The following is a 24336-nucleotide window of genomic DNA, read 5'->3' on the forward strand; positions in this document are numbered from 1 at the left end:
AATTTACTACTTTGATTTTATTACGAGGGAGTAGCTTAAGAATGCAGTTTCGAGCAACTTTACCATTATTATGGGCTATTTGCCTATCATTCTTGAGCCTAAATGTTGTGCTCGCCCACTCTCCGCACAAAAATCCGTTTCCAACAGGTTGTTTACCGGACCCGTCAGACCCCTTGAAGGTCGATCTGGGCTATGCTGGATATAATGGAGTGCATAATGCATCTTCCGGTTTGAATCAGTGGTATGGGTATGTATGCTCTACACATTAACGAAGTGTTCTGTTTGTTGATTAGGGCATTTTCTCAATTGCTTGAAGAATACGTTATGCGCAGGCACCCATCGGGAAGAGGCGATGGCAGGTTTCGAAGCCTCCTAACACCAAGTTTAATGGCACATTCATGGACGCAAGTACGTACGGACCGATATGTCCACAGGTATTTGATCATATCAAGTGCGTCTACATTTATTTTCTCAAGTGAGACGGTGAAGATGTCTAATCTCATTATGGTATAGTACTCCTCCGTCTCCATGGTCAGCAAGCGCGTCCCAGAGTGAAGACTGTCTGGTTTTGAACGTGTGGGCCCCAGAAAATGCCACTGACCTACCTGTTTTTGTTTGGATCCGTGAGTTCCATAGTCTGCAAGCCTTTAGTAACCCAGCTAATCGCGTACTACTTAGACGGTGGTGGCTACGGCGCTGGATCTGCCGATACCGACATGACATGGATGGTTGAGACTTCTGTGACCAAATTCGTCACTGTGGCTATACAGTACCGCGTATGTGAGGAACGCTTTTGGGACATCAATATACCGGTGATGCTGACTGATGTTTAATTTGCTCTAGCTTGGGGCATTTGGATTCTTAGCGAGTAGTGATGTTCAGAAACATGGAACAGCGAATGCCGGTCTCCATGATCAGTTTCTAGCACTGCAGTGGGTACAGAGATATATCTCGTTGTTTGGTGGAGATCCAGATCGTGTTACGATTGGGGGCGAATCAGCTGGTAATTATTATCTGAAGGCCAATTTGATTTCAGCAAAATTGACATGATGATAGGAGGTGGCTCGGTAATGTTGCAAGCGATGGCTTACGGAGGAAACCTAGGCGACGAACTTTTCAGCGGCGTATGTTTGGTTCTTAACAGATACTAAACAATAGCTGATAGAGAGTAGGTTTTCCCGTCTAGTCCTTATCTTCCTCAACAATATAATTATTATGATGAGGTTCCGACTACATTCTACGAGAGATTTGCTGCCGAGGTAGGTTGCGCTAACTCCGCCACTAAGAGAGTATTTGACTGTCTCGTGGCGGCAGACACCAAGGCACTTCAAAACGCTTCTTGGACAGCTACTGCACAAGCCAAATACGGACAATGGGCATTTACACCTGTGACGGATGGAGAATTTGTTCAACAGCGACCGAGTGTACAGCTTGCCACTGGCGTAGTGAATGGCAAGAGAGGATTGATTGGAGTATGTTAACTGGGCTGTTTGTCAGTATGTATTGACTGCTGACCAGCTGATAGAATAATGCCAATGAGGGGGTGTCTTTTACTCCTCAGAACATCACCACTGAGGATGCATTTGTTGAATTTGTGAAATACTTGATCCCAGAACTCACTGATCATCAGACGCAGCAAGTATTATCTCACTACCCTTTGCCGAGCAGTCTTCCCAATGTTAGATTTGCTACGGATGGGTTGAGTAAGGATGCGACTGCTGTGTTTGTGAGCCCATTTGCTGTTGGGCAAGAGCAGAGAGCTATAGTAAGTCTTTGATTGTTGTTAATCTCATACTGCAGGGATATTGTTCACTGACATTCTTTTACAGAACCTCTACTCTGAAATAACATTCGTCTGCCCAGCTTACTGGCTCGCGGATGCGTACGGTAAAAAAGGTGGACAAAGCTACAAGTACCAATTCTCCCTGATAAACTCATGCCACGGAGAGGACTTGCCGGGATACTTTGGCAATGCACCTCCCACTATGTCTCAGGCGTTTCAGGACTCTTTTCTCTGTAAGTCTGTTGTAGCTTGCAGAAGAAGTATATGGCTGACGAATGAATAGCCTTTCTCGACAGTTTCGTCACACATGGAACTCCCAGTAACACCAGCTCTTATACAGCTGACGTTCCGACTGATACAGCTAAACTCCTAGCGTCATGGCCGTCGTGGAGCATAAACAACCGACTACAGATGAACCTAAACCAGACAGGAGGGATTTCCACCATTGTCACAGATTCAAATGATCCGTATGGGACGGTTATCAACACGTACGTGAATCCAGGATTGGTCCCTGACTTCACTATAGTAGATGGCTATGCCTGGGAAGGGGAACGAGGAGTGCGATGTGATTTTTGGAAGTCGATTGGAGCCGCCGTACCTGAGAAGTAGGAATTGTAACTAGTTCATAGTCATACATTAGTTACAGGTCAGCATGCTACAACTAGAATATGATAGAATGTTGTGGGTCTCTGGCATAGATCGATCGACCGGTATCCCCTTGCCGGTAGCCAATCAGACACGCGGTCCAGCCGGGCCGATGCATGCATTGATCCGGTCGCTTATCGCCGCTTCTAGCCGGTTCATATTTGAATAGCATCAATCCTGAATCGCGCCTTGGGAGGAAAATTGCAGTGCCCTTAATTATTGTCAATGTGTTGCTAGTGATAAGAAAAGTCTCGATTGGATGCTAGTAACAGTGCAAGTAGATGATATCTATAGGCTAAACAGTCAGCGTTCAATTAGAGTGTTCTTATCGATAAGCCGGCTGTGGCGATGACGATAAGGCCCGGCAACCCACCTTCCCTTTTGGGACTTTGATGATGACCGCACCGGTTTGCAGGCGGGTTGTGTCACCATTTCCTCTTATGTATATAGTTAGTCTACAACTTCCTTCTCTTTCTTCTCCTTGTTCTATCCATACTGAACTCGTAATAACACTCCTTATTACTGCTCACGATGAGCCGGACTCGCGCTCTGTGCGCATTCAGTACAGCTATACCGCCTCCTTCGCCACGCGTCGTTATCTCGTCCCTGGTCCATCATTCGAGACATGTTAGCACAACACAGAATGCAAAGGCATCCGCTATAGGATTGGGCTCTACGCCTGAGCCTACCACCACAGCTTCCATTCTACAGTCCACCTTCCCTTCATCAACGACACATCCACCCCCGCCGCCTTCATCGACAGCTACATCAACAATAGTACCTACACCTAGACCGCCGACCAAGTCGCCGCTCGCAAAACTCCCCCTCTCTGCCATTATAAGATCAGCATTGATTCTCTCCATCTCATCATCACCATTACTACTAAAACCTTGCATATGGGCTCTCTCAGCTCTCGCAAGCCCCAAAATCGCTCTTACCGATGTCGACCGCAACCCTATACTGAACTGGTTGGTCAAGACTACCATTTACAAACAGTTCAATGCCGGAGAGAACAAGGACGAGGTACAACGGTCCATCGTGGAGACGAAAGCTCTAGGTTGTCGCGGTGTGCTATTGGGTTATGCTCGTGAGGTTTTAGTGGCGGATAGCGAGACTAGTCCACATGATGAGACCTTGGCACGACAGGAAGTGGATGCATGGTTGAAGGGCACATTACAGGGTGTCGATATGGCAACTGCGGGTGACTTTGTTGCTTTGAAGTATACTTTCTATATCTCACGGCTTCCTCGACTCGGTAACTGACTTGTCTGTTTAGGCTTACTGGAATGGGAACTCAAGCTGTACACCTGTTGAAGAACCGTCTACCACCTTCGGAATATATGGGTGCTGCTATTACAAAAGCCTGTGACGCTGCTCTCGCCAAGTCTGCACGTCTATTGGTCGATGCAGAGGAGCAAGCCGTGCAGCCTGGCATTGAAGACTGGGTCATGAAGTATCAGAAATACTGTAACTCTCAATCACCCGGCTATGCAACCATGTACTGCACCTACCAAGCATATTTGAAATCCACGCCGGCCACCATCGCAAAGCATCTCGCCATGGCTGAGAAGGACGGATATACTCTTGGCGTGAAACTTGTTCGCGGCGCATACATGAAAATCGAGTCCAGGAATATTATTTGGGATACTAAAGAAGAAACTGACGCTTGCTACGATGGTGTTGTTGAAGCGCTTCTGACTCGTCGCTACAATTTCATGCTCCGTCCTGCACCGGAAAGCCAGTCCAGAGACCAGGTGCCATCCGTCAACATGATCATTGCCACTCACAACCGCGACTCTGTGCTGAAAGCACATCAGATTCGTCTTCGACAAGCAGAGAACAACGACCCTAGAGTTGAACTTGCGTATGCCCAACTTCAGGGTATGGCAGATGAGATCAGCTGTGAGTTGATCAGTGGTTTCTCTACTAGTACAGAGAAAACCTCTTTTATAGAGCAGCCGAATGTTTATAAGCTGCTTACCTGGGGTTCGGTGCAGGAATGTATGGGATTCTTGTACAGAAGGGCACTTGAGAATACGGAAGCAGTGACTCGGACGAAGGATTCGAGGTCGGCTATGTATGCGGAATTGTGGAGGAGAATCACGCGGCAAGCTTAATGAGCGTGTTATTGATGGCTATAATTTTGTTTTGGTTCAGGCGTTGGTTGATTAGCGAGGCATAGCGTTGCATAGTTGATTGCTAGAAATGTCAATGCATTTGAAATAAGTGTATGCCATATATGAATTTGTGTAATGGTTGCATGAACCTAGCCTTGCTACCAGTAACATGCTAGGAAGGAATTACAACCTTGGAAGTTCATATTATAAATGATGTACGTCCACGGGTAGAGCACATCCATCAGCGTTGGGGTCATACCTACAAACTCAAAAACGTTTCCAACAACTCATCAGGCTGATCAAAAAAGTCAAACATAACAATCCCCAATCTTTTACCCTTCTGCTGCTTTAAAAATGGCACAAGCAAATCATTAACTCCACCTTTAGGCGTATACTCTGTCCCATTACCCAAAGCCTGGATTACGGGCCATATATAAGGCACATTATCCGTGTTTTCACTCGAGGCCCATGTCCAGAATAGACTGTCAGCATAGTCGTTGCTGGTCGCCCTTTGGAGATTGGCAATGGTCGCGTTGTACTTCCATTGGATATTTTCTGCGGCGGTTGAGCGGAATGGTGTCTGGGGCTCGTAATAATCCTCGATATAAGCGGTTAGGTTCTTTGCGGTGTTGTAGACTAATCTAATATCAGGGCTATTATCTGTCCAGAGAGTAGGCGAGAAGTGTAATCCCGGTAGATTGTCTGTATAAGAAGCCGGTAACTGGTCCAGGTCAAATCGGCGCATCAGCGTGATTTTACCTCGCGCCTGTCCCAGGGTTCCAAGCTCGTCTTTGGTTTGCACGAAGTATGCCCTGGCAGCAGGCATAGTTAGGGCTTCGTAGAGCTGTAATTGCACCGCGGCATTGTTGGAGGCGTGTAGAGCAGTAGACCCTTCGTACTGGAAAGACAGAAACAAAGTCTCGGAAGGATGATCGTCGAGCCATTTGTAGAATCCGAAAAGAATATCGTTGACTGTGGCTTTCTCTGATAGTAGAGCCTGTGAATGGTAGAATATGAGTGTGGTGTTTGTAGGATCAAAGGCATATCGCATGTCAAATGCTCGTATACCCATGTTCAGCATGTCGATAAGCGACAGTTGTTGGCATCGGAAAGCAAGCGGCGTAGGAACAGTGACTTGGTTTAAGTCTGTGATGCCTAACAGAAAATTTTGTGTGGCTTGCGTATAGTTCCATGTTGCGCTGTCGTGAGTGCCCGGAATGTTCATGTGTACGAGCAGAGTGTCGTCCGCGTAGTACTTCATCCATTCAGCGGTGCGACTGGTGTTTTTGATATATTTGCCAAATATGGGCGATGCTTCGTCGAGGACTTTGTCCAAGGCGAATTTGGCTAGTGAAGTTGATTGAACTGACATGGGGTACATGGCGGCCGCTGCCGTCAGGGTCAATATTTGCTTCCACATCATGTAATACTTAGTCAGTGGGAGACTCAAAAATATAAAAAACTGGTTGAATTGGAGCTGCACCATAAACCAGCTCCTCACTGGGATATGAATTATTTATAGGAGAACGTGGTATCAATAGAGCTGAATCGTGGATTTCCTGAGACTTGTGATTAAGTCACCTTATTTGGCCGTGAGAAGGAAGATAATGGGTTGTGTACGTATAGTAATATCACATACTTTGCTCGAATCAAGACGGAAGGGAATAATCAGCTGGACAAATCCATGAGAAGGTGACTGATTTCCACGTGCATTAGTCGGGGCGATTCAATTGGCCTTGGCGAGATTAATTCAATGTTGTTTTAATGACACTTAATCTCTAGTTTATTGCCATTGTTTATAGTGGCCCACATAAGCTTGAATCTAATAAATTAGTTTAAACGTAGATTTGGAGCTTGAGAGAAACAATTCCTTGACAAGACACACGTATATAAGCGGGGTGTACTCTCCGATTTGATTCAGACTCAAATTTCAAATTTCAACATTTAGACAGGTAGAGCCTGCATATCTAGGTAGTTACAATGTCTCGTTTTAGTGTTGGAATTGCTATTGGTCTCGCCAGCCTTAGTCCTGTGCTAGGATTGACCCCGGAAGAAACGTTCTACCCACCTACCCTGAACGACACGGCCTACATCAGCAACAGTTCAATTGGCACGTATGGCGGTACCTACCAAGCTCCCACCACCGGACCAACTGGAGGAACTCCGTATGGAGCGTATGATTATTGTTCCATGCCTCATCCTCGTCCACAAGAGTATGAGCTCCCCGATGCCCTAAAACAGGGTCATGTTTGGGGCAAGCTTGTCTACCTCGAGTATTTGCAGCGTCATCAGAGACGTTCTCCATACAATATCTTGCCTGGTGGGGAGGTAAGATATTTCTAGAATTGTCAGGTGGAGTTTAGGTGCTAATCCTTATAGAACCAAGCCTATGAATGCGACAACGTCAGGCCGTATCTCTATGCAGGTGTAAATTCTTTCTCTGGAATCCAGCCAATTCCCATGTATGCCCAGACCTATCAAGATCCAACAAACCCCTTCACCCCTGGAGTCAACGGTACATGCCAATACCCTCAAATCACCATTGGAGGAATCCAGGACGGCTTCCAGCACGGCAAAGATCTCTGGGCCGTCTACGGTGAGAGACTCGGCCTGATCCCCAGACAGCCCAACGAGCGCGTCTGGTTCCGCTCCAGTGAATCAGCCCTGACTCAGGGAAGTGCCGGAGCGGTTTTGCGTGGTGTCTGGCCTTGGTACCAGGGAACACTACCTCTACACCAGATGGTATCTAGCGTTGATACAGTAAACGCTGGTTATTCTTGCTCGGCGGTTGGCAACATGCTCAACGCTATAAAGTCAACACCCGAGTGGAATGAGCATATTACTGTCACAGCTGAATTGCGCTCCACTCTGGGCTCGATGTTGGGTGCCGAAAGTGGCTCCTGGCAGTCCACTTTTGACCATTTCTCGGATAATTTTCAGGCCCGTCTGTGCAACGGTTACATGCTTCCTTGCAGCCTGACTAATTCGTCTAACTGCGTGACCATGGAGATGGCCGAGGAGGTCTTCCGTGCTGGAGACTGGGAGTGGAACTACTACTGGCGCACGAATCCGGATGTCGCCAAGTATATCCAAGTAGTTGAAGGCTTGTTCATTGGAGAGATAGTTACTCATCTTCAAGCTGTTCTGAATGGTACTTCATCTCTCGATTATACACATATTTTCGTACACGATGGTGATATCGGTCCTGTGTTGGGAGCGCTGGGTATTGATGCACTTCGATGGCCTGCCATGGCATCTAATATCGCCTTTGAAGTTTGGTACGCATCTTGATTTCCTTGTTGTGTGATACCTTTTCCACTGACCATATACAGGGAAACAAATGATAACCAGAGCCGTTACTACGCAAGGGTACTGTACAGTGGTTGGCCACTCAAGACTATCCATGGTACCCTTGACTGGGTTCCTCTTGCTGATCTCATCAACATCATGAAACCATATATACCTAAAGATATCGTCTCTCTATGTGCATAGATTGATAGATTTTTTATTTAATAACCTATGAACCTTGGAAATGGCCGGGAACGGTCCGTTTCTGCAAAATTCTGAATTCAGATTACCTCGGGAATCATATGGGGATACCTTTGTCTTCTGTCCTCCTGCATGGTTGAGCCATATTAGCTGTAGTCGGGTAGCCGCTGCACATGCAAGCAGTCAATAAATGATTACTAAATAACCTACCTATCCTTTTAAGCCGCTTTTGACTGGCTGCTGGACTATCTTTGTTGGTTCGATACCCGCATGGAGGGATTTGTCAGCTAACTGAAAAGTCTCCAGATCAATCACTCGGAACTGTAATGTGGGGAAACAGGTATAAGAGACTCGGTAGCTCAAGTTCATTCGCATCACAATGGACTTACCCAAGAAGAAGTCCAGAGGGAAATAAACGTCAAACTCAATTCAGCCATTACATCTATTTCAAGACACATAATCAACATCATAATACTTAGGTGCAACAAACCACTATGGCCGCCACAGCCGACAAATCCAAGCCCTACATCCCCCTATCCAGCTGCGCCAACGATGGCTGGTCAAAAGAAGAATCAGCGACAGCAACTTGCTTCTGCGGCGCGGTTCAACTCTCATTCCCAACTCAGGGACCCGGTCTAGTCGGCACATTTGTCTGTCACTGCACCGACTGTCGCAAGATCACCGCGTCCATGTTCGCATCCAACTTCACCGTCGACGACGCATATCTGACCCATATTCGTGGTCACGACAATCTGACATCTTACGGCCAGTCACATACCATTGCCTCGGGTAAGAAGATGACGAATTATTTCTGCTCTACCTGCGGTACCCTCATGTACCGTGTTGGGGAAGCTTTTCCAGGGAAAAGTATCCTCCGGATTGGCACAGTAGATGATTTTAATCTGCATGAGACGAAACTCAGGCCCCAGCGAGAGATTTTTGTCAAGGATCGTGTTTCTTGGGCTACTTCTATTGAGGGTGTCCAGCAGATTCAAGCACAGAGTTCAAAGATCTAATCATACAGACTCACTATGACATGGACAATTGGAATATGAGTAATAAGTCAATGAATGAATTAGTATGAGATATAACCTAAGAATATCCATGAATAATAGAGAGTAGGACCTGGCTATAGCAAACAGAAGCACCCTCAGGATGTAAATCAATAATCTCAAAACCACAATTCACTTAATAAGAGAACACCCTAGTGTCTAGCTTCACATCTCAAATCTTTGACGTTGTATATCTCAATCAATTTTTTCCCATTTACATCTCGATTGACTCTTTTTGAGAAAAAAGTGGTCGTTATACAACTTGTTGAAAGTCTTGAATGGCGTGTGGTAGGACCTTTAGAAAAATGAGAGTCAGTATCAAACAGAGCAATATAATTATCCAGCTCTATGCTGTGAATCTTTTATATCACGTTAAAACTTAAAAGTACCAAAGAATGTCTTTGTGTAAAATCACATCATCCAAAAGAGTCCCATATAAGTAAAAAATGAACTTGAAGCGTACACTTCTCTCAGTAATCATCAAAGTCGGGAATAAAGAATGATATCCTTTCTTGCCATTTCAATGGAGAAACCCAATCCCATTAGTCCTCATCGAGTTTGAAATAATAACTCGGTATGTAAGTCAAGCCCTTACACGAATAAAGATAGGCCTGGAAAGAGGAGAAGAAGCTTGCATTAGATAAGTAAAGATCTCAAACCCCATTATTCCTACTTCTAACAAAGTAAAGGAAAATAAGGAATAGTCCGCAAGTCCTATAAAAACATACCGCTTACCCTCCCTCATCAGCTTCAACCGGACCCTACAAATAAGGACGAGCTTGAAGAATTCCTCAAGACAGAATTCCCAGTATATCAAGTACGATGGAGCCGGAGTCAATACGAATCAGAAGTCGTAAAGGGTATAATCTCATTAAACATCTATATCTACAGGACTTCCGAGAACAGCTGAGGAATTTTGAGGAGAATCTGACGAATAAGGAAAAGTTGTTGAAGAATACCACGGAGAAACCAAAGAATTCCAATGGAGAACAAATGAAACGATGAAGAAAGCGGAGACAGTGGAAAAAGCTCGAGCAACATGACAGGATCAAGCAAAACGAGTACTTCCTACTGGCGGCTTATGCAAATGAGCTGGAATGGACAGCTGAAAAGGGCGATCCGAAAACTTATTATATAAGAAATCCTGGTGGGACTACAATCGAATATGCTATTAGGGCAATTGAAGATCTTGAAGAGCTTGATGACACTACGCGAAAGCAAAATGCATCTGAAGGATTTAAGATGATCTATGGGGTCTCTTTAGAGCAGCTACAACCTAGAACTGCTCCGGAAGAAATAGTAGGTGTCTTAATAAAAGAGCTGTATAGAAAAAATTTGATATATGGAAAGGAAAATAAACTTCTCTGTTGAGAGGAAGAAATGGATTGAAGCATGTGACCAAGTTATGAAAAATTGGTTAGATGCAGGTGAATCATGTCTCGAGGAAGGCGTCAAGGAAGAATACATCACACTGAGTCAATGGATGAATGATTGTGTCGAAGATGTCTAAAAGCGTAACTAGAATCAAATGGATATGTTCTTCTGTTTTATTCCCTCCGCTCGAAGCTGGGAGGGTATTGCTGTTTATTATGGGACAATCACTCACTTCCTCCGCAATATCACTTCACACCACGTGAACCTCGCTCCTAGCTATATATTACCATACGAGGTTCTGTTTCCACACCCCGAGACAAAAAAACTGGCCTTCCTTGCCGGCGATAATAGTCCATCAACAGAAGTGAGAGCGTTGTCTTTCCACTTGACGGTATACCGCATACATTGACAATCGCTTGAGAATCCACAATTTCTGCAAGCTTCAACGCTGTTTCGTGTCAGATGCGTAGGATTTGTCGTGGATCAAGTTGTGGAAAGATTTTACTGGTATTATTGTCAACTATAAATGTGATGATATTTCCTCTGGGCTCTTGGGACCTTACCTGTTTGGTATAATAATTATATCACTATTCGGATCGCTGAATTGAGGGAGGTTGGATGAGATTTGTCGGCGTGGATTTAAATGCACAAGCGAGTGAGAATACCTCCTTCGATCCAAAGATACAGAACAGAAGTAAAAGTGGGAGTAAAATGGAATAAATAAAGAAGGCGTGTTGCATGCTTCAGCTCAAAGGATGGCGAGCAATTCATCAGTCACCACCGTGTCGGGCATGAGCAGTAGTGTAAGGGGAGAAGAAATATGTGCGGGCTAAGGTGAAGAAAGAACTTAATATTGAGATTCAAATTGAGATTGCCTCGTTTGGGTGCTCTTAAACTCTGCAACAATCCGGGGGGCTTGTGCTGCGACGACCGCAACTGGTTGCCAAGTTGGTTCAGTAATATCTTTTAGTTTTACTAGGTATTGCAAAATCTTGCGTTTTGAACCTGGTTGAATGCGCACCAACTTTCTGTCGATGACTCCTTCAATACCGAAGGTAGTTGGAGTTGATGGATGTCCCGTGGTACCGTAGTAGTGACTTGTCAATTCCACTCGTCCTCTTGGCCTTGTTCAAGGTGGACAACGGAGATGACTCCTTTGTGAGGCTGCTTTTGAGTGAGCTGACAGGGCTGTAGATATCAAACATCCGGTATGCAATCTGAGCAAACTGGGATAGGCTGTCATTATAATAACACACGATTGATGAAGTACTATCATTGTCTCGATCTGGGTAGGTAATACCGAAACTATTCAGAGCAGCTGTGTATTTTTGACCTCCAGTCTTCTCAGAGAAAAGATATTCGATTGCATCTCCCCATAGGCTTCCTCTCTTGTCAATTCTCGCTTTTTGGGTGCGCTTTCGCTCTCTGTCTTTCCTCTCATCTCTATAAGGTCCTCCCCTGACTGTTTGTAGGCGGTATTCTCCAGCCAAGACCCTCTTTCAGGCGTGGGAATTCTTTTCTGCCTTCTCGAGAAAATTTGACACAACTTGTCAAATTCTTCACTTTGTTCCGGAGCCGTAACACATTGGCCCCGATGGCGGCGAAAGCAGCTGACAACTCATCCCCCGCTAAATACGTTGCAATTCGATCCACGTAGACGAAGAATTCCTCTCTGTTCTCAAACGGGTCTCCCTGATGACAATTCTTTGTTGATCGTTGTTTGAAAGATGCTTATACGGTGGAATAACACCGATAAGTGAAGTGCGGCCGCATGTTATATGGTAAACCCTCTGGGGGCTACCAGATGAGGCGAAGGCAAATCTGCATCCGGTATCCTAGTTTACCCCGAATGTCTTTAATGATTCCACCCATAACTCATCGTCTCCGTATGATCATTGTGCTTCATCCAGAATAATCACATTTCCATTAGAGAAAAAAACCCTTGCATTCTTCTACGCCTGGGTACTTGCTTGTAAGAATCTGGGCGAATCTTGTCCAAGGATCTCCCTCACCCAGCTCATCAAGATTCTTCACCCTGCCGCATAGATCATATAGTATACGCGCAGCTTTGTGGTCTAGCTGCTAACAGCCCATGTTGACATGATAAAATGAAAAGTATGTGTATTGTAGGAGGAAAGGGTGCTCAGGTGAAATTATATACCCTCGCTCGCATGGCGCTAGACCTATTTGGGCTCCGACATGTCAGGCGGAAATTCCCGTCAAAGCAGTAACCCTGAATAACCCTACTACGTAAGCTGTGTTTCGGGTGAAATTTAACCTCGGCTCATAGGGCTTCCCTTATCAGATGCATTAGACACCTCCTTCTCGATCAATCTACAATAGCCCGGTCGCAACCACTATGTCATTCATCTGAACAACGATATACAGATTTTTACTGTATAGAAGCTCTCAAATTTGCATAATGTCGAAAAGGGTCACCATCTTCGAGCCCCCTCCAATCGATAACAGCAAGGCTGCCATCGAGAATGTCCTCGATCTAACTCCGATCAGCGACATTGGACCTGTACGTTCCATTCAAGAAATAACCCATCCGGCAGTAGTCCTAATCCTAACCCTTTGTGTATTTTTAGGACGTCTTCACGAATACTCGACCGCTATGGCATCCACCCGGTGCGCGCGGTATCTACGGCGGCGCGGTGATCGCGCAATGTCTATCTGCCGCCCAACGAACCGTCCCTGATAATTTCTTCGTTCACAGTATGCACTGCTACTTTGTTCTTGCCGGCGACTCTGAGATCCCACTCGTATATCATGTTGAGCGTGTCCGCACTGGCCGAAGCTTCGCCACGAGAACCGTACAAGCGCGACAGCGCGGTCGACCTATTTTCACAACAACGCTAAGTTTCAATGCTGTCAATAGTGGAGGGAAAAAGCGACTGGAACATGACTCGAAGATGCCCGATGTGCCGCCTCCGAAGGATGTTAAAACTCCAGTTGATGCGAAGAGTCCGTTTGAATCTCAGAGGCTAGATGACAGTCCTCGCTTGACATGTACGTTTATTGCAACAATCTGGGCTGAAGGGGACTAGCGAACTGACTAAGTAATATAACAGCCGACGATATGAAGATAGAAGATAGAAAATTTCGCCAATGGATACGTATCCGTGGCAAAATCTCCGAAGAAGGCGGCCACCAAGCCCATCTCTCAGCATTCGCATACATGTCGGATAGTTATTTCATTGGAACTGTTGCACGGTTACACAAGATTCCCAGATTCTCTTCGCCGACAGCTCTCCAACGCGCTCTTCAGGCACTCAAGAACCCATCCGACCTTGACAGCGAGGCTATATCCCGCTATTTCGAAGAACTAGCCGAAGAAGAAGCAGCAGAAATCCGAGCGGGATCACTAAATGGGACGTTGACCGTAAATAAATTGTCGTCTATTATCAAGAGAAAAGATAGTAGGGAGATTGGAATGATGGTTAGCCTCGATCATACGATTTATTTCCATAATCCGCAGGCGCTCAAGGCGGATGACTGGCTGCTGGCTAGTATGGATAGTCCATGGGCAGGTGATGGGAGAGGTCTTGTTACGCAAAAAGTCTGGAATAGGGATGGTGTACATGTGGCGACTTGTGTGCAAGAGGTTAGTTTTGCCCATACATGCTTTCTTCCGACAAGATCTAATTGACTAATTATCTACTTTATAGGGTGTTGTCCGACTAAGGCAAGATGAAGAACGAGCGCCAGAAGCGAAATTGTGAGTTATCGCGCTGGCTGCGTTACTATAATTATAATGGAAAGACAGCGTCTTAGGTAGGATAAGTTTGTTGTCATTGTGTACATCACTTCTTTCATTCTTGGATTTATTTAGATTAATACAATTGTGACATGCTTCAAGAACTTCCATTGCTATACAAGGATTCACTTGAATCACTTCCCCACTAAGTAGCCAACGACTCTTGAATATTCATTGACCGACCAGACGGACAAAATACGATTTCAAATCCTGCACCTTGCTTGACGGTGAACGTCGATGTATGATCATCATAAGGCGCGAACAATTGATCAGCATAACCGAGTCATATAACCCCAAGCATCGAACTTATTATAGCTATATGCATCCGGACACACCTTCTTTGCAGCCTTACTATACATATTCGGCCTACATTTATCTGCTGTGTCGTGTTTACCCGTACAGCAATAGTTGGATTTTCCATATCTTGAACACATGAATAAGCACGGATCAAAATCTGGACGCCGAATTCCATCGTCCGGGTATGGGTATACACCAGCGCTAGGTTTCCGGGGTGGTTGTATTAGGGGCGGCCAGTGGCACCATATTGAGACCGTGTGGGTTCCTCATGTCATCTCCAATGGCGGAGTTGGATGGTACCGTGGTACTATTTTCGAGCTGGTCTGCAGCTCGTAAGAAATTCTGACTCCTGATGCAAACAGGGTTTGTTGTATTTGATGGAATATTCTTCAGCTCGGGGTCGCTCGATTCGTTGTGCAGTGAGATTATCCCCATAGGAAGGTTATAAGCATCAACTAGAGAGATGTCGTAGTACGATAGATTCATGCTTCCCAACATTGTGAATTCTGCGAGTGCAGCTGGTTTTCCCTAGATCATCGCGCCGACGAAGTCTTTCAGTCTCAGATCGCACATGAGGTCCACTCTGCTCAGGTCATGCCCAGAACCCTACCTGATGAGCTCGTCAAGTTTAGTGAGGTCATTCAGGAGCTTCAAGCTTGCATAGAGGAAGGAGTTCATATGAATACAGAGTCGAACGATATCTACAAGTTTCTTAAGATCCCGAGGCTTCGTTGTGATGACTGACATATTGAAAAAGACATGGCTTCGCTATGTGTTACGAAATAACCTGCATGACACTAAAAGGTACTATCTAGGACAGGAATAAATAATTCATAAAAAGAGTCAACGAGTCAACCAAAGTCGTCCCTCCTTAAAAAATTTAATACCCTTCCTAAAACTCAACACCCGTCCCATCAAATGCTATTCAATATTATGGAGGGTTCCGCTTGCCTGCTATTGGGATAACCTTAGCCCTTTTACTATGGTATGCGGTATAGGCTAGAGGAGAAAGGTTTTTCGAAAGGCCAAAGGTGCTGCAGATTGTCTTGAAATAAGTAACAATCTGCGTTGTGAAGTGCATCCCTACGAATCTCAGATAAGACCAGGCGCGAGTGTGATATCATTGCAATCTACGTGACAAGGTACAGTTCTCCAAGAGCTATGCTGGATTAATTGTCTACAGTATTAAGGTAGACCGTAATCATAGCTAGGCCCCGCTTTGAGGCGGGGAAAAGCCAACCATACATAGTCAGACTATCAAAAGTCTTAAATGCCGTAAGGGACTTTAGTCCCAAAAGGATTCTCTTAATGCTCGCAGCCTACTTGATACCTATTTACGCATATTAGCCCCGTAGTAACGTTACGTACCTACTGTATTCACTAGTCGGACTTAACGGCGTTTACTTAGGCCTAGCTTCATTATACAACACTGGCAGGGGTCCGATATTTGGGCATGTACCTCCCTACATTGCCTCCGTACATTACCTCCGTACATTTTAACAGCCCTATCTATATAAGCTAAGCCCACACTAACTGGTTCGAGCTCGCGTTCCCAAAGCACACAGAGTCTCATATCAAGCCGAAGCAATGAGCCATACGACAAACACACATGTCTCTATCAACACCTCCACCTCCCTTGCCAGAGGACGGCAGGCTCGAAGCGATCGGAGAGAAAACACATCAGGTCGAGCCTGAAAAGCAAAAGCAAAAGCAGACGGAGACCGTCGAGTCGAACGAACCGTCCATTGTGGCATCCTCCTCGACGGTCAATGGCAGAGAGAAACCAGGAATGCTGGAGGACGATGGTACTGCTACTCAAGAAAAAGGCGTGGATGAGCCGCAGCCGCCAAAATCTGTTGCATTCCCGAAGGGTGTCGAAGCCTTCGTCATCGTACTTGCGCTCGTGCTCAGTATGGGCCTCATGTCTCTGGATCAGGTGAGTTCTACCGCTCCAGGTTGCTCGCAGAGTCGTCGTCTTTTGCCAATGCATTGCATCACACGCCGGTAAGCTAATGCTCTCGATTCAGACTATTGTTGCAACCGCTATTCCAAAGATTACTGACCAGTTCAACAAAATTAATGATGTCGCGTGGTATGGTTCGGTTTATTTCCTGACGATCGGAGCGTTCCAGTCACAGTGGGGCAAAGTATATAATTACTTTCCTCTCAAACCAGTTTCGTGGTGTCAATCTTCATCTTTGAACTTGGGAGTTTGATCTGCGCTGTCGCCCCAAACTCAACGACTTTGATTGTTGGACGTGCTATCACCGATCTCGGTGCCTCGGGTATCGCGTCTGGAGTATACACGATTGCTGCCTTTGCTGCTGAGCCGAGGAAGAGAGCTACCTGGATGGGGATCATTGGTGCGGCATATGGTGTCACCGCTGTCCTTGGACCACTCATTGGTGGAGGCTTGCGGATGGGGTGTCCTGGAGGTGGTGAGTCAAAAATGTTGTACTGCTTTGTCTTTGTTGCAAAACACGGGATTATTTCTAGTCATCGACTCCTACTATGACCGGACCTGACCTGATCTGACAACTTTAGGTGCTTCTATATCAATCTTCCAATCGGTGGTCTGGCCGCTTTTGTCATTCTGCTCACCTTCAAGACCCCTGCAACCGCTAAGCGGGTCGATGCTACGCTCAAGGAGAAGCTTCTACACATGGACTTTCCAGGGACGGTGCTTATAATGGGTGCATCCATCGCCTTGCTTCTAGCTCTTCAGTATGGTGGTGTAACCCATGCGTGGAATTCCAGCGTGGTTATCGGGTTACTCGTCGGCTTCGTTGTCATGGTTCTTGCTCTCATGATGGTAGAAATATGACAAGGCGAACGCGCCATGCTGACACCACGCGTTATGCGCCAAAGGACCGTCTGGGTCAACGGCGTATGGGGCTTCTTCTTCGCTGGCTCATATTTCGTCACGCTCTATTATCTGCCCATCTATTTCCAAAGCATCGACAACAGCAATCCGATTGGCTCGGGTGTGCGCAACATTCCTCTCATTATCATGTTCAGCATTACCACCCTTGTCACAGGCAGAATCATCACGAAGACGGGTATTGCAGTTCCGCATTTGACAGCTGGCTCTATGGTCGTAACCATTTGCCGCTGGTCTACTGTATACTCTCGACATTGGGACCCCGACAGGCAAATGGGTTGGGTATCAGATCTTGGCGGGCTTCGGATACGGCCTCGCCCTCCAAGTCCCGATCGTCATTGCGCAGGCTTATGCTGAGCCAAGCGACATAGCTCCTACGACCGCGATTCAGATATGTGAGTTCTCCTTCTCCCTGTCCTAGGACGTCGTCAGTTTTCTTTGTCCCCTTGTATCCCTAAGCTAAGTGTGTCCCTCGGGCATAGGGTATCGATCTATCGGCAGCACATTTTTGCTCGCAGCCGCGCAATCCGGCTTCGCCAACCAGCTCGCGCACAAGCTTGCCAACACCGCACCGAGCGTCAGTCTCGCCCTCGTCACGGCTACCGGTGCTACTGAGCTGCGCCAGGTATTTTCCGGGGCCGAGCTGGACGGTGTTGTGCGTGCGTACGCATGGGGTATCAAGGTTGCTTTCGCAATTACTATCGCGACCTGCGGCGTCACTGTCTTTGTGAGCTTGTGCAACAAGTGGCACAATATTAACGCGTTAGAACCCAAGGATGGCGGTACTTGAAACAGCTGTTCAGACGGTCATGCCAACGGAGTTCTTTCCGTTTTCTCGTTATGGAAATTATCCATTTTGTACGATGAACGGAATGGAGGAATGCATCGAAGGAGGAAATTGGACGGTATTCAAGGTTGGCTACCTAAAATGTATTGAAGTCAAGGCATTCAAATTCAAAACTGCAAAGTGCAAGAAGTCAGGCGATCAGGGAACGTGTAATACTCTAATAATGTAATATATAAGTCACAAGACATATACAGTAAAACTATCACCTATAACTTGCCCCCCTTGCGCAACACAGTCGATACAAACACTTCACTCCCAGTCCAGGTAGCCTCGACACCCTTCCGCATGCCCAAATCCTTGGCCTTCCGCATCCACTCGGGTACTGGTAGGACGTCCATCTCAGTGCCGAGCTTCTCCTTGTACATGCCCACGAGGTCCGACAGCAAGTATCTGATTTCGCTGCAGTAATTGTGCACGGCAAACGGATTGCCGGGATCATCAACATACCCCTTAGCCAGAAATTCGGGCACCACGTCGCCGACGTCGATGATGTCCAGCTCTCCGACCCATTGCTTGGGGTCCAGCGCCGGTACGGCCCTCATCTTCATGCAGTATCGATCTAGCTGTTACGGGTCAGTCCCGCCTTATGAATTACACTATAGATTCATTCTCGAGTAGATAACATACATGAGGAAAAGAAGGAAGGGAAGAGAATAAGCACTTCCGCTCAACGTACAAATTTATATGCAAAGGGTGAATGGGACTGTTCCAACTCGCTTAGCTCAAGCACGGAATTGTGGATAGCTTCATTTAAAGATAATGTTGATCGTACAAGCTTAGAGGTTACCTTATTCAGCTGTATAACGGACCTGTCGACTGGAGAGCTACAAAACAAAGATATATAACAACCTCTACCACTGAAGCAGAACTGAGAGTAGCAACTGAAGCTGCAAAGTAATCATATATCTGGAAACGTGTTTTTGAAGCAATTAGCTTCAAGCTAGAGCATGAACTATCTATCTAGTGTAACAATGTCTAAACTGTATGTCTATTGGTGAGCCTAGTACCTAATTTTCACACAAGCCTATGTTATATTGATATTTATCACCACTAGCTCTGCCAAGAGATACAGAACAAGCGCCTCTATATTCAATGGGTTGCAGATGGCCTCACAAAACTACTCAAGGGCCAGATCTTTGTGAATTGGATAAAACACTAGGGATTAGTGGATATAGCATATTTACTGAAGGAACAAAAGCTTCAAGCTTTCCTGGGGGGTCGTGTACGCAATACACTATCCCTAATTGGGAATGAGTCAAGGAATCCATTACAATACTAACATAAAGAAATTTTGAGAACTGGATTCACATACTGACGAGATATAGGCATATCCAATCAGCTTTATGGCGGGAGAGATATACTGGGAATCTGACGCTTCTCTATGAATGGAGAATTCTTAGGATCTTATTAAGACTGAAAGACGCTGCACGCTGGAAGTATGAATAGTTTTTATAGGCTTGTTATTGGCGTATTTGGAGTTGCTACATTACGCCCTAATTCAACATGTAGCTCTGAATATCAAGTTCTGAATCATAAAATATAACCCTTTTATATACAGATTCAATTGATTCAGGGGTCATTTTCATGAATTTGAGGCTTTTTTCTAGGATTGGAGGTCTCCAAAAGCCTGTTTTCGTAAGAAAGCCCGGTGTTTAGTTCGCGAACCTGTTCAAAATTCGCGAATTTTGACGAATTGAATTACCCGTAGATCCGAAGTTCGAAAATCAAGGTTCGAATTCGATTCGATGTTGATTGATTGGACAGTGGGCTTCCATGAGGGTTGCACTGTAGGCTGAGACGAAGATGCTTATACTGTAATTTAATGACGAAGATCAATGACTCTATTGTAGCTGCGGGTATTGTTGATCAAAACAGAGAAACAATGGATGAAATTGGTGGCTGGCAGGGAAGAATAGGCATTGATTCCAGCCCAATCAAGCTATAGTAGTTCAGATGATATCTAACGTTAGGCATAATACCCTCTATTTTAAGCTCTTACTGGAGCTTCTTCCGGGGGCTGAGTGGCTAACGGACAGGGGTTATAATTGGATACTTGAGAGACTGGATGAGAGATTACGGTGCGACAATCAAGACTGTATAGCTTTAACCGGTAATATTAATGCAATATACAATAACTGAAGTGATTTTGACATGTTGAATATAACTACTAGGGACGGAGACCCTAGAATTCCATCTACGGAGGGACTTGGGGTATTATTGTTTAAGCCTTAGGCTAAGGATATGCTTTCCAAGATTCTCGATCAAGTCAGTGAAGCATTGGTTGGATGTATTGCATTGCACAATATCTTCGAAGATACAGAACTCTTTTTTCTACTTAGGTAACACTAACTATTCGAGAAAAGTGCAAATTGTGAAATTTAAATGACCGTGAGCGCCATAAAACTCGCTAGACGACCTTACCCATGATCACCAGCATGGTTAGAAGCAGAGCAATACAAGACATTTTTGTTCTATCTAGACATCCACCCATTGTCTTGAGTTGGCTGATTTATAATATGCATCGACCACTTTCAAAATTTTGACGTTGGTCCGCAAATCACAGCAGCCATCCACAGGCTCCTTCCCTCTTACACGATCGAATAGTGACCGGAACTGCTTGCGGTAGCAAGAAGGTATATTCGATGTACCGTGAGGAAACTCTGTCGACAATTTTGTCTCGCCAGCCGCAAAGCTCCCTCGAGCTTTACGTAGGTACAGAGTCCCTACAGGGAAATCGGGAATAACATGAAGTGAACCATTTGTTCCGTATATATCGATTGCCCATTCGTTACACCACTCTGTTGGCTCCCAGGCTGTCATATCCAATACGATTGTCTTATCCGGGTATTCCATTATACCAGAGCAGACATCCTCATATAATAAAGTGCCCACACCAAACTCGCCTGTCGTAACGGTCCCCGTAAACAAATCCGGAATCCAGCCGACGACGGGGTGTGGTGGACGTTCCGGTAGCTTACGAATTGAGGAGACTACTCTTTCAGGAGCACCAAAGATGTCGATTATATTCTCCAAAGTATGGCATCCCTCTGTCTGCAAAATGCCTCCTAAATCCTCGGGGATAGACTGCCACAGATCCATGCCGGCGCCAGATGGGCAACCGCCGTGAAACCGAGCGGTTGTGATATCACCTAGGACATCCTCACGAATGACTTTTCGCGCAAATTCCAATGCTTCAGAATAATGAAGCTCATATCCCAGCTCCACTGCAAGCCCAGGTCTTTTAGCCTCAATTTCTTCTGCCAGCTTATAAAAGTCTGTCGGATCTGCGGCACCGGGCTTTTCCAAAAACATACCCTTAAAGGGAGCCGGATGATTAATAGCAAAGCGAGCCCAACGCGGCACATCCGGGTCTAGAGAATGGATCATTACCACATCCGGGTTTGTGTTGAGTAATTCTTCTGCGGTGTTGAAGCGGGGTAGACGTGGTAATCTTTTCGCCAATTCACTAGCAATCTCTTCGACTTCTTCATAGAAGCCGCAGAATTCGAAGCCGCCCATTTTGTCTAGTACGGCGAAACGATATTTGACATGCGGGTGCCGTGTACCTAGAAATGCTATCTTGATAGGGGCTTGTTTGTCATCGTGTGTTTCGTCTTGGAAGCTGAATTTTGAGTGTAGGATATCCATAATGAGGATGAACTAGAAATCTTGGCTATGTATCTGGATTGTTCAATATAATTCGCTTGCATCGATTGGAAGGGATGTACCTATTACATAGCAAGCCCTTATGAAGGCAATATGCTGTGTGGCTAGAGCAAGATGCTCTAACAAGTCGCCGTTAATCGGTTCCTGACTGACTGCTCCATTGCATGTCCCACATGCCACATGCCACATGGATATCCCACGTAGTTGACTGTGTTAGCCCTAACACGGGAACAACGCTCATTATCATCCCACGTAAATAGGTCTTTATCAATCAATATCCCACGCAATTCATATGGAAATATGCTTAATCGGCGCCATTAGCCTTCAACTATGACCTGAGCGCTCCGTGGTGGAATTCCACTCACATGTATTGAGCCAGTCTTACCTGGATACTCATCGAAATACAAACTAGATGTATCCCACGCAAGATAATCTAGCCATCTACCTCAACTTGGGCTAGTCTTCCCCAGACTCTCAAGATACGGTGATCAGACACCAAAACTCCCCATTCGGGAATTATCTGTATCAATTGAGTTCTGAAATCCGACGGCTCTTATCAACGCATCTTCTGACTCCGGTTTCAGGGATGTAGATAACTTAAGATAGTATGCCACCGATTTATATCAATGCTCTCTGCCTTGCTCAGGATTGATTGATCTTGGAGGCTCACGCAGTTAAATGTGGAATGCCTTGACCTGACCTACTAGCATTAAAACCGACAATGACTTCAACCCTCACAGCTCCAACGTCTAACTCAGAGGTCAAAGATCCCGTCCTCATCAACGACAACACAGAAAAGACCAGCGATACAGCATCAGCCACAATTACGCCCACCACCGGCGAAGAAATAGTCTACACCACTCCTCCCAAAGGATACCGCCTCTTCGGCAATATCGTCATACCAGCCTACCGCTCCCCAATCGTGCAATGCATCATCATAGCCTTTGTTCACCTCCTAGTGGTCGGCATGTTCAATGTCCTATCCGCCCTTGGCGGTGGTGGACAGGTCGATCCGACGACAAGTAACAATGCAAACACCATCTTATACAGTCTTTTCGCCTTCTTTGCTCTTACTGCTGGGTCTGTGGTGAACTTTTTAGGCCCCAAGGTCACCCTTGCCATGGGTGGGGTGGGTTATTCGTTGTTATCTGCGTCATTTTGGAGTTATAATCATAATAAGAATGATGGGTTTGTTTATTTTGGTGGTGCTACGTGTGGTGTTGCTGCGGCTTTTCTCTGGTACGTCCTGGCTCTCCAATAGAAAAAAAGGGAAATACGTTGCTAATATCAGTTCATAAATATAGGACCGCAGAAGGCGCTCTCATCATGTCTCTGCCCATGGAGAAAGACAAGGGCAAATACATCAGCATCTTCTACGGCCTATCCTTCTTCGGCACCGTCATCGGCGCCATCATCCCTACAGTCGAGAACTGGGGCGTAACAACCGCAGGCAGTGCCAACGATGGCACATATATTGCTCTATTCATTCTCATGCTTCTCGGAAGTGTAGTGGCCTGCTTCATCTCCGACCCATCTCGCGTTGTGCGCAATGACGGAAGTCGAGTCTTCGTACCTCGCAACACAACTTTTGTGCAGGAACTGAAAAACGTCGTCCTTGCCGTTAAGCGTGAACCCTGGATCATACTCTTCTTCCCATATAGCTTTGCCGGGTTATGGTACATCCCTTACCAAAGCAATGACTATAACGGATATTATTTTGACCTGCGAACCCGCGCTTTCGGTTCTCTGTGGTTTGATTTTGGTCAGTTCGTCATGGCCGTCGTTATGGGCATGATGCTTGATTGGAAGGCCGTCGGAACCCGTCGTCGACGTGCCTTTGTAGGCTGGACCGTGCTATTTGTCCTGTTAAATGCAGTCTTTATTGGTGGCGTTTTCCCGGCTCGTCGATCTCATCGCGGTGTGCCTCCTCCGGGCGGTCTAATTGATGTCGATGACTCCAGGGCTGCGGGATATATTATCCTCTACGTCTTTTATGGTTTTGTCGATGGTGCTTGGCAGACATTTGCATGGTGGGTTGCGGGTTGTCTATCGAATGACCCCTTGGTGCTCTCTATTTATTCCGCTTTCTACAAAGTCTTTGGCGCGATGGGTGCTGCTATTGTGTTTAATCTTGATGTTCGTAAAATTAGTTATCAGGCCATGTTTGGGAGTTATTGGGGTTTGCTGGCTGGCTCAATGTTGTTTATCCTTGTGTTAATCTTTAAGAGGGTTGAAGATTCGACTGGGGTGGTGGCTGAGGCTGAAGTCCCAGTTGAAAAGATGATACAGGGCGATGAGTGATTATCTATCCATTAATCGAACTGGAGTGGGTGTCAAGGAATAGACAAACTGTGCTTGGAAGCTGACAGATAAATGCAGTATGTAAAAGCTATCTAAGCCGCAATGACAATTATATCATTCATTT

The 24336-nt window shown here is 45.8% G+C and overlaps 11 protein-coding genes across 11 annotated transcripts, besides 1 other annotated feature; 8 read left to right on the forward strand and 3 right to left on the reverse strand.

The window, feature by feature from the left end:
* Positions 1-41: 41 nt before the first annotated feature.
* TSTA_093950 (carboxylesterase, putative) lies at positions 42-2392 on the forward strand (the record flags this gene model as incomplete). The annotated part of the gene is made up of 10 exons (XM_002479067.1): positions 42-247; positions 317-451; positions 514-623; positions 679-776; positions 844-1003; positions 1057-1124; positions 1173-1472; positions 1526-1765; positions 1830-2016; positions 2067-2392. The coding sequence occupies 10 exons, from the start codon at positions 42-44 to the stop codon at positions 2390-2392; spliced, it is 1830 nt and encodes a 609-aa protein (XP_002479112.1).
* Positions 2393-2959: 567 nt separating this feature from the next.
* TSTA_093960 (proline oxidase PrnD) lies at positions 2960-4545 on the forward strand (the record flags this gene model as incomplete). Its single annotated transcript, XM_002479068.1, has 2 exons — positions 2960-3648; positions 3705-4545. The coding sequence occupies 2 exons, from the start codon at positions 2960-2962 to the stop codon at positions 4543-4545; spliced, it is 1530 nt and encodes a 509-aa protein (XP_002479113.1).
* A 259-nt stretch (positions 4546-4804) lies between these two features.
* On the reverse strand, positions 4805-5965 carry TSTA_093970 (uncharacterized protein; the record flags this gene model as incomplete). Its single annotated transcript, XM_002479069.1, has 2 exons — positions 4805-5247; positions 5305-5965. The coding sequence occupies 2 exons, from the start codon at positions 5963-5965 to the stop codon at positions 4805-4807; spliced, it is 1104 nt and encodes a 367-aa protein (XP_002479114.1).
* A 560-nt stretch (positions 5966-6525) lies between these two features.
* On the forward strand, positions 6526-8037 carry TSTA_093980 (histidine acid phosphatase, putative; the record flags this gene model as incomplete). The annotated part of the gene is made up of 3 exons (XM_002479070.1): positions 6526-6873; positions 6925-7823; positions 7878-8037. The coding sequence occupies 3 exons, from the start codon at positions 6526-6528 to the stop codon at positions 8035-8037; spliced, it is 1407 nt and encodes a 468-aa protein (XP_002479115.1).
* Positions 8038-8528: 491 nt separating this feature from the next.
* Positions 8529-9050, forward strand: TSTA_093990 (uncharacterized protein; the record flags this gene model as incomplete). Its single annotated transcript, XM_002479071.1, has 2 exons — positions 8529-8636; positions 8661-9050. 2 exons carry the CDS (start codon positions 8529-8531, stop codon positions 9048-9050), a joined length of 498 nt encoding a protein of 165 aa, XP_002479116.1.
* Positions 9051-12882: 3832 nt separating this feature from the next.
* Positions 12883-14185, forward strand: TSTA_094000 (acyl-CoA thioesterase II; the record flags this gene model as incomplete). Its single annotated transcript, XM_002479072.1, has 4 exons — positions 12883-12984; positions 13052-13457; positions 13535-14067; positions 14132-14185. The coding sequence occupies 4 exons, from the start codon at positions 12883-12885 to the stop codon at positions 14183-14185; spliced, it is 1095 nt and encodes a 364-aa protein (XP_002479117.1).
* Positions 14186-16126: 1941 nt separating this feature from the next.
* TSTA_094010 (efflux pump antibiotic resistance protein, putative) lies at positions 16127-17341 on the forward strand (the record flags this gene model as incomplete). The annotated part of the gene is made up of 4 exons (XM_002479073.1): positions 16127-16453; positions 16545-16609; positions 16693-16971; positions 17062-17341. 4 exons carry the CDS (start codon positions 16127-16129, stop codon positions 17339-17341), a joined length of 951 nt encoding a protein of 316 aa, XP_002479118.1.
* Positions 17342-17356: 15 nt separating this feature from the next.
* TSTA_094020 (uncharacterized protein) lies at positions 17357-18188 on the forward strand (the record flags this gene model as incomplete). Its single annotated transcript, XM_002479074.1, has 3 exons — positions 17357-17614; positions 17688-17793; positions 17881-18188. The coding sequence occupies 3 exons, from the start codon at positions 17357-17359 to the stop codon at positions 18186-18188; spliced, it is 672 nt and encodes a 223-aa protein (XP_002479119.1).
* A 263-nt stretch (positions 18189-18451) lies between these two features.
* TSTA_094030 (uncharacterized protein) lies at positions 18452-18787 on the reverse strand (the record flags this gene model as incomplete). The annotated part of the gene is made up of 2 exons (XM_002479075.1): positions 18452-18635; positions 18693-18787. 2 exons carry the CDS (start codon positions 18785-18787, stop codon positions 18452-18454), a joined length of 279 nt encoding a protein of 92 aa, XP_002479120.1.
* Positions 18788-19026: 239 nt separating this feature from the next.
* Positions 19027-19419: a mobile genetic element.
* A 1301-nt stretch (positions 19420-20720) lies between these two features.
* TSTA_094040 (oxidoreductase, putative) lies at positions 20721-21764 on the reverse strand (the record flags this gene model as incomplete). Its single annotated transcript, XM_002479076.1, has 1 exon — positions 20721-21764. One exon carries the CDS (start codon positions 21762-21764, stop codon positions 20721-20723), a length of 1044 nt encoding a protein of 347 aa, XP_002479121.1.
* Positions 21765-22632: 868 nt separating this feature from the next.
* On the forward strand, positions 22633-24212 carry TSTA_094050 (uncharacterized protein; the record flags this gene model as incomplete). The annotated part of the gene is made up of 2 exons (XM_002479077.1): positions 22633-23150; positions 23216-24212. 2 exons carry the CDS (start codon positions 22633-22635, stop codon positions 24210-24212), a joined length of 1515 nt encoding a protein of 504 aa, XP_002479122.1.
* Between the last annotated feature and the right edge of the window lie 124 nt (positions 24213-24336).

Source organism: Talaromyces stipitatus, genomic scaffold, assembly GCF_000003125.1.
Source record: "Talaromyces stipitatus ATCC 10500 scf_1105507295527 genomic scaffold, whole genome shotgun sequence".
In the NCBI taxonomy this organism is placed as follows: domain Eukaryota; kingdom Fungi; phylum Ascomycota; class Eurotiomycetes; order Eurotiales; family Trichocomaceae; genus Talaromyces; species Talaromyces stipitatus.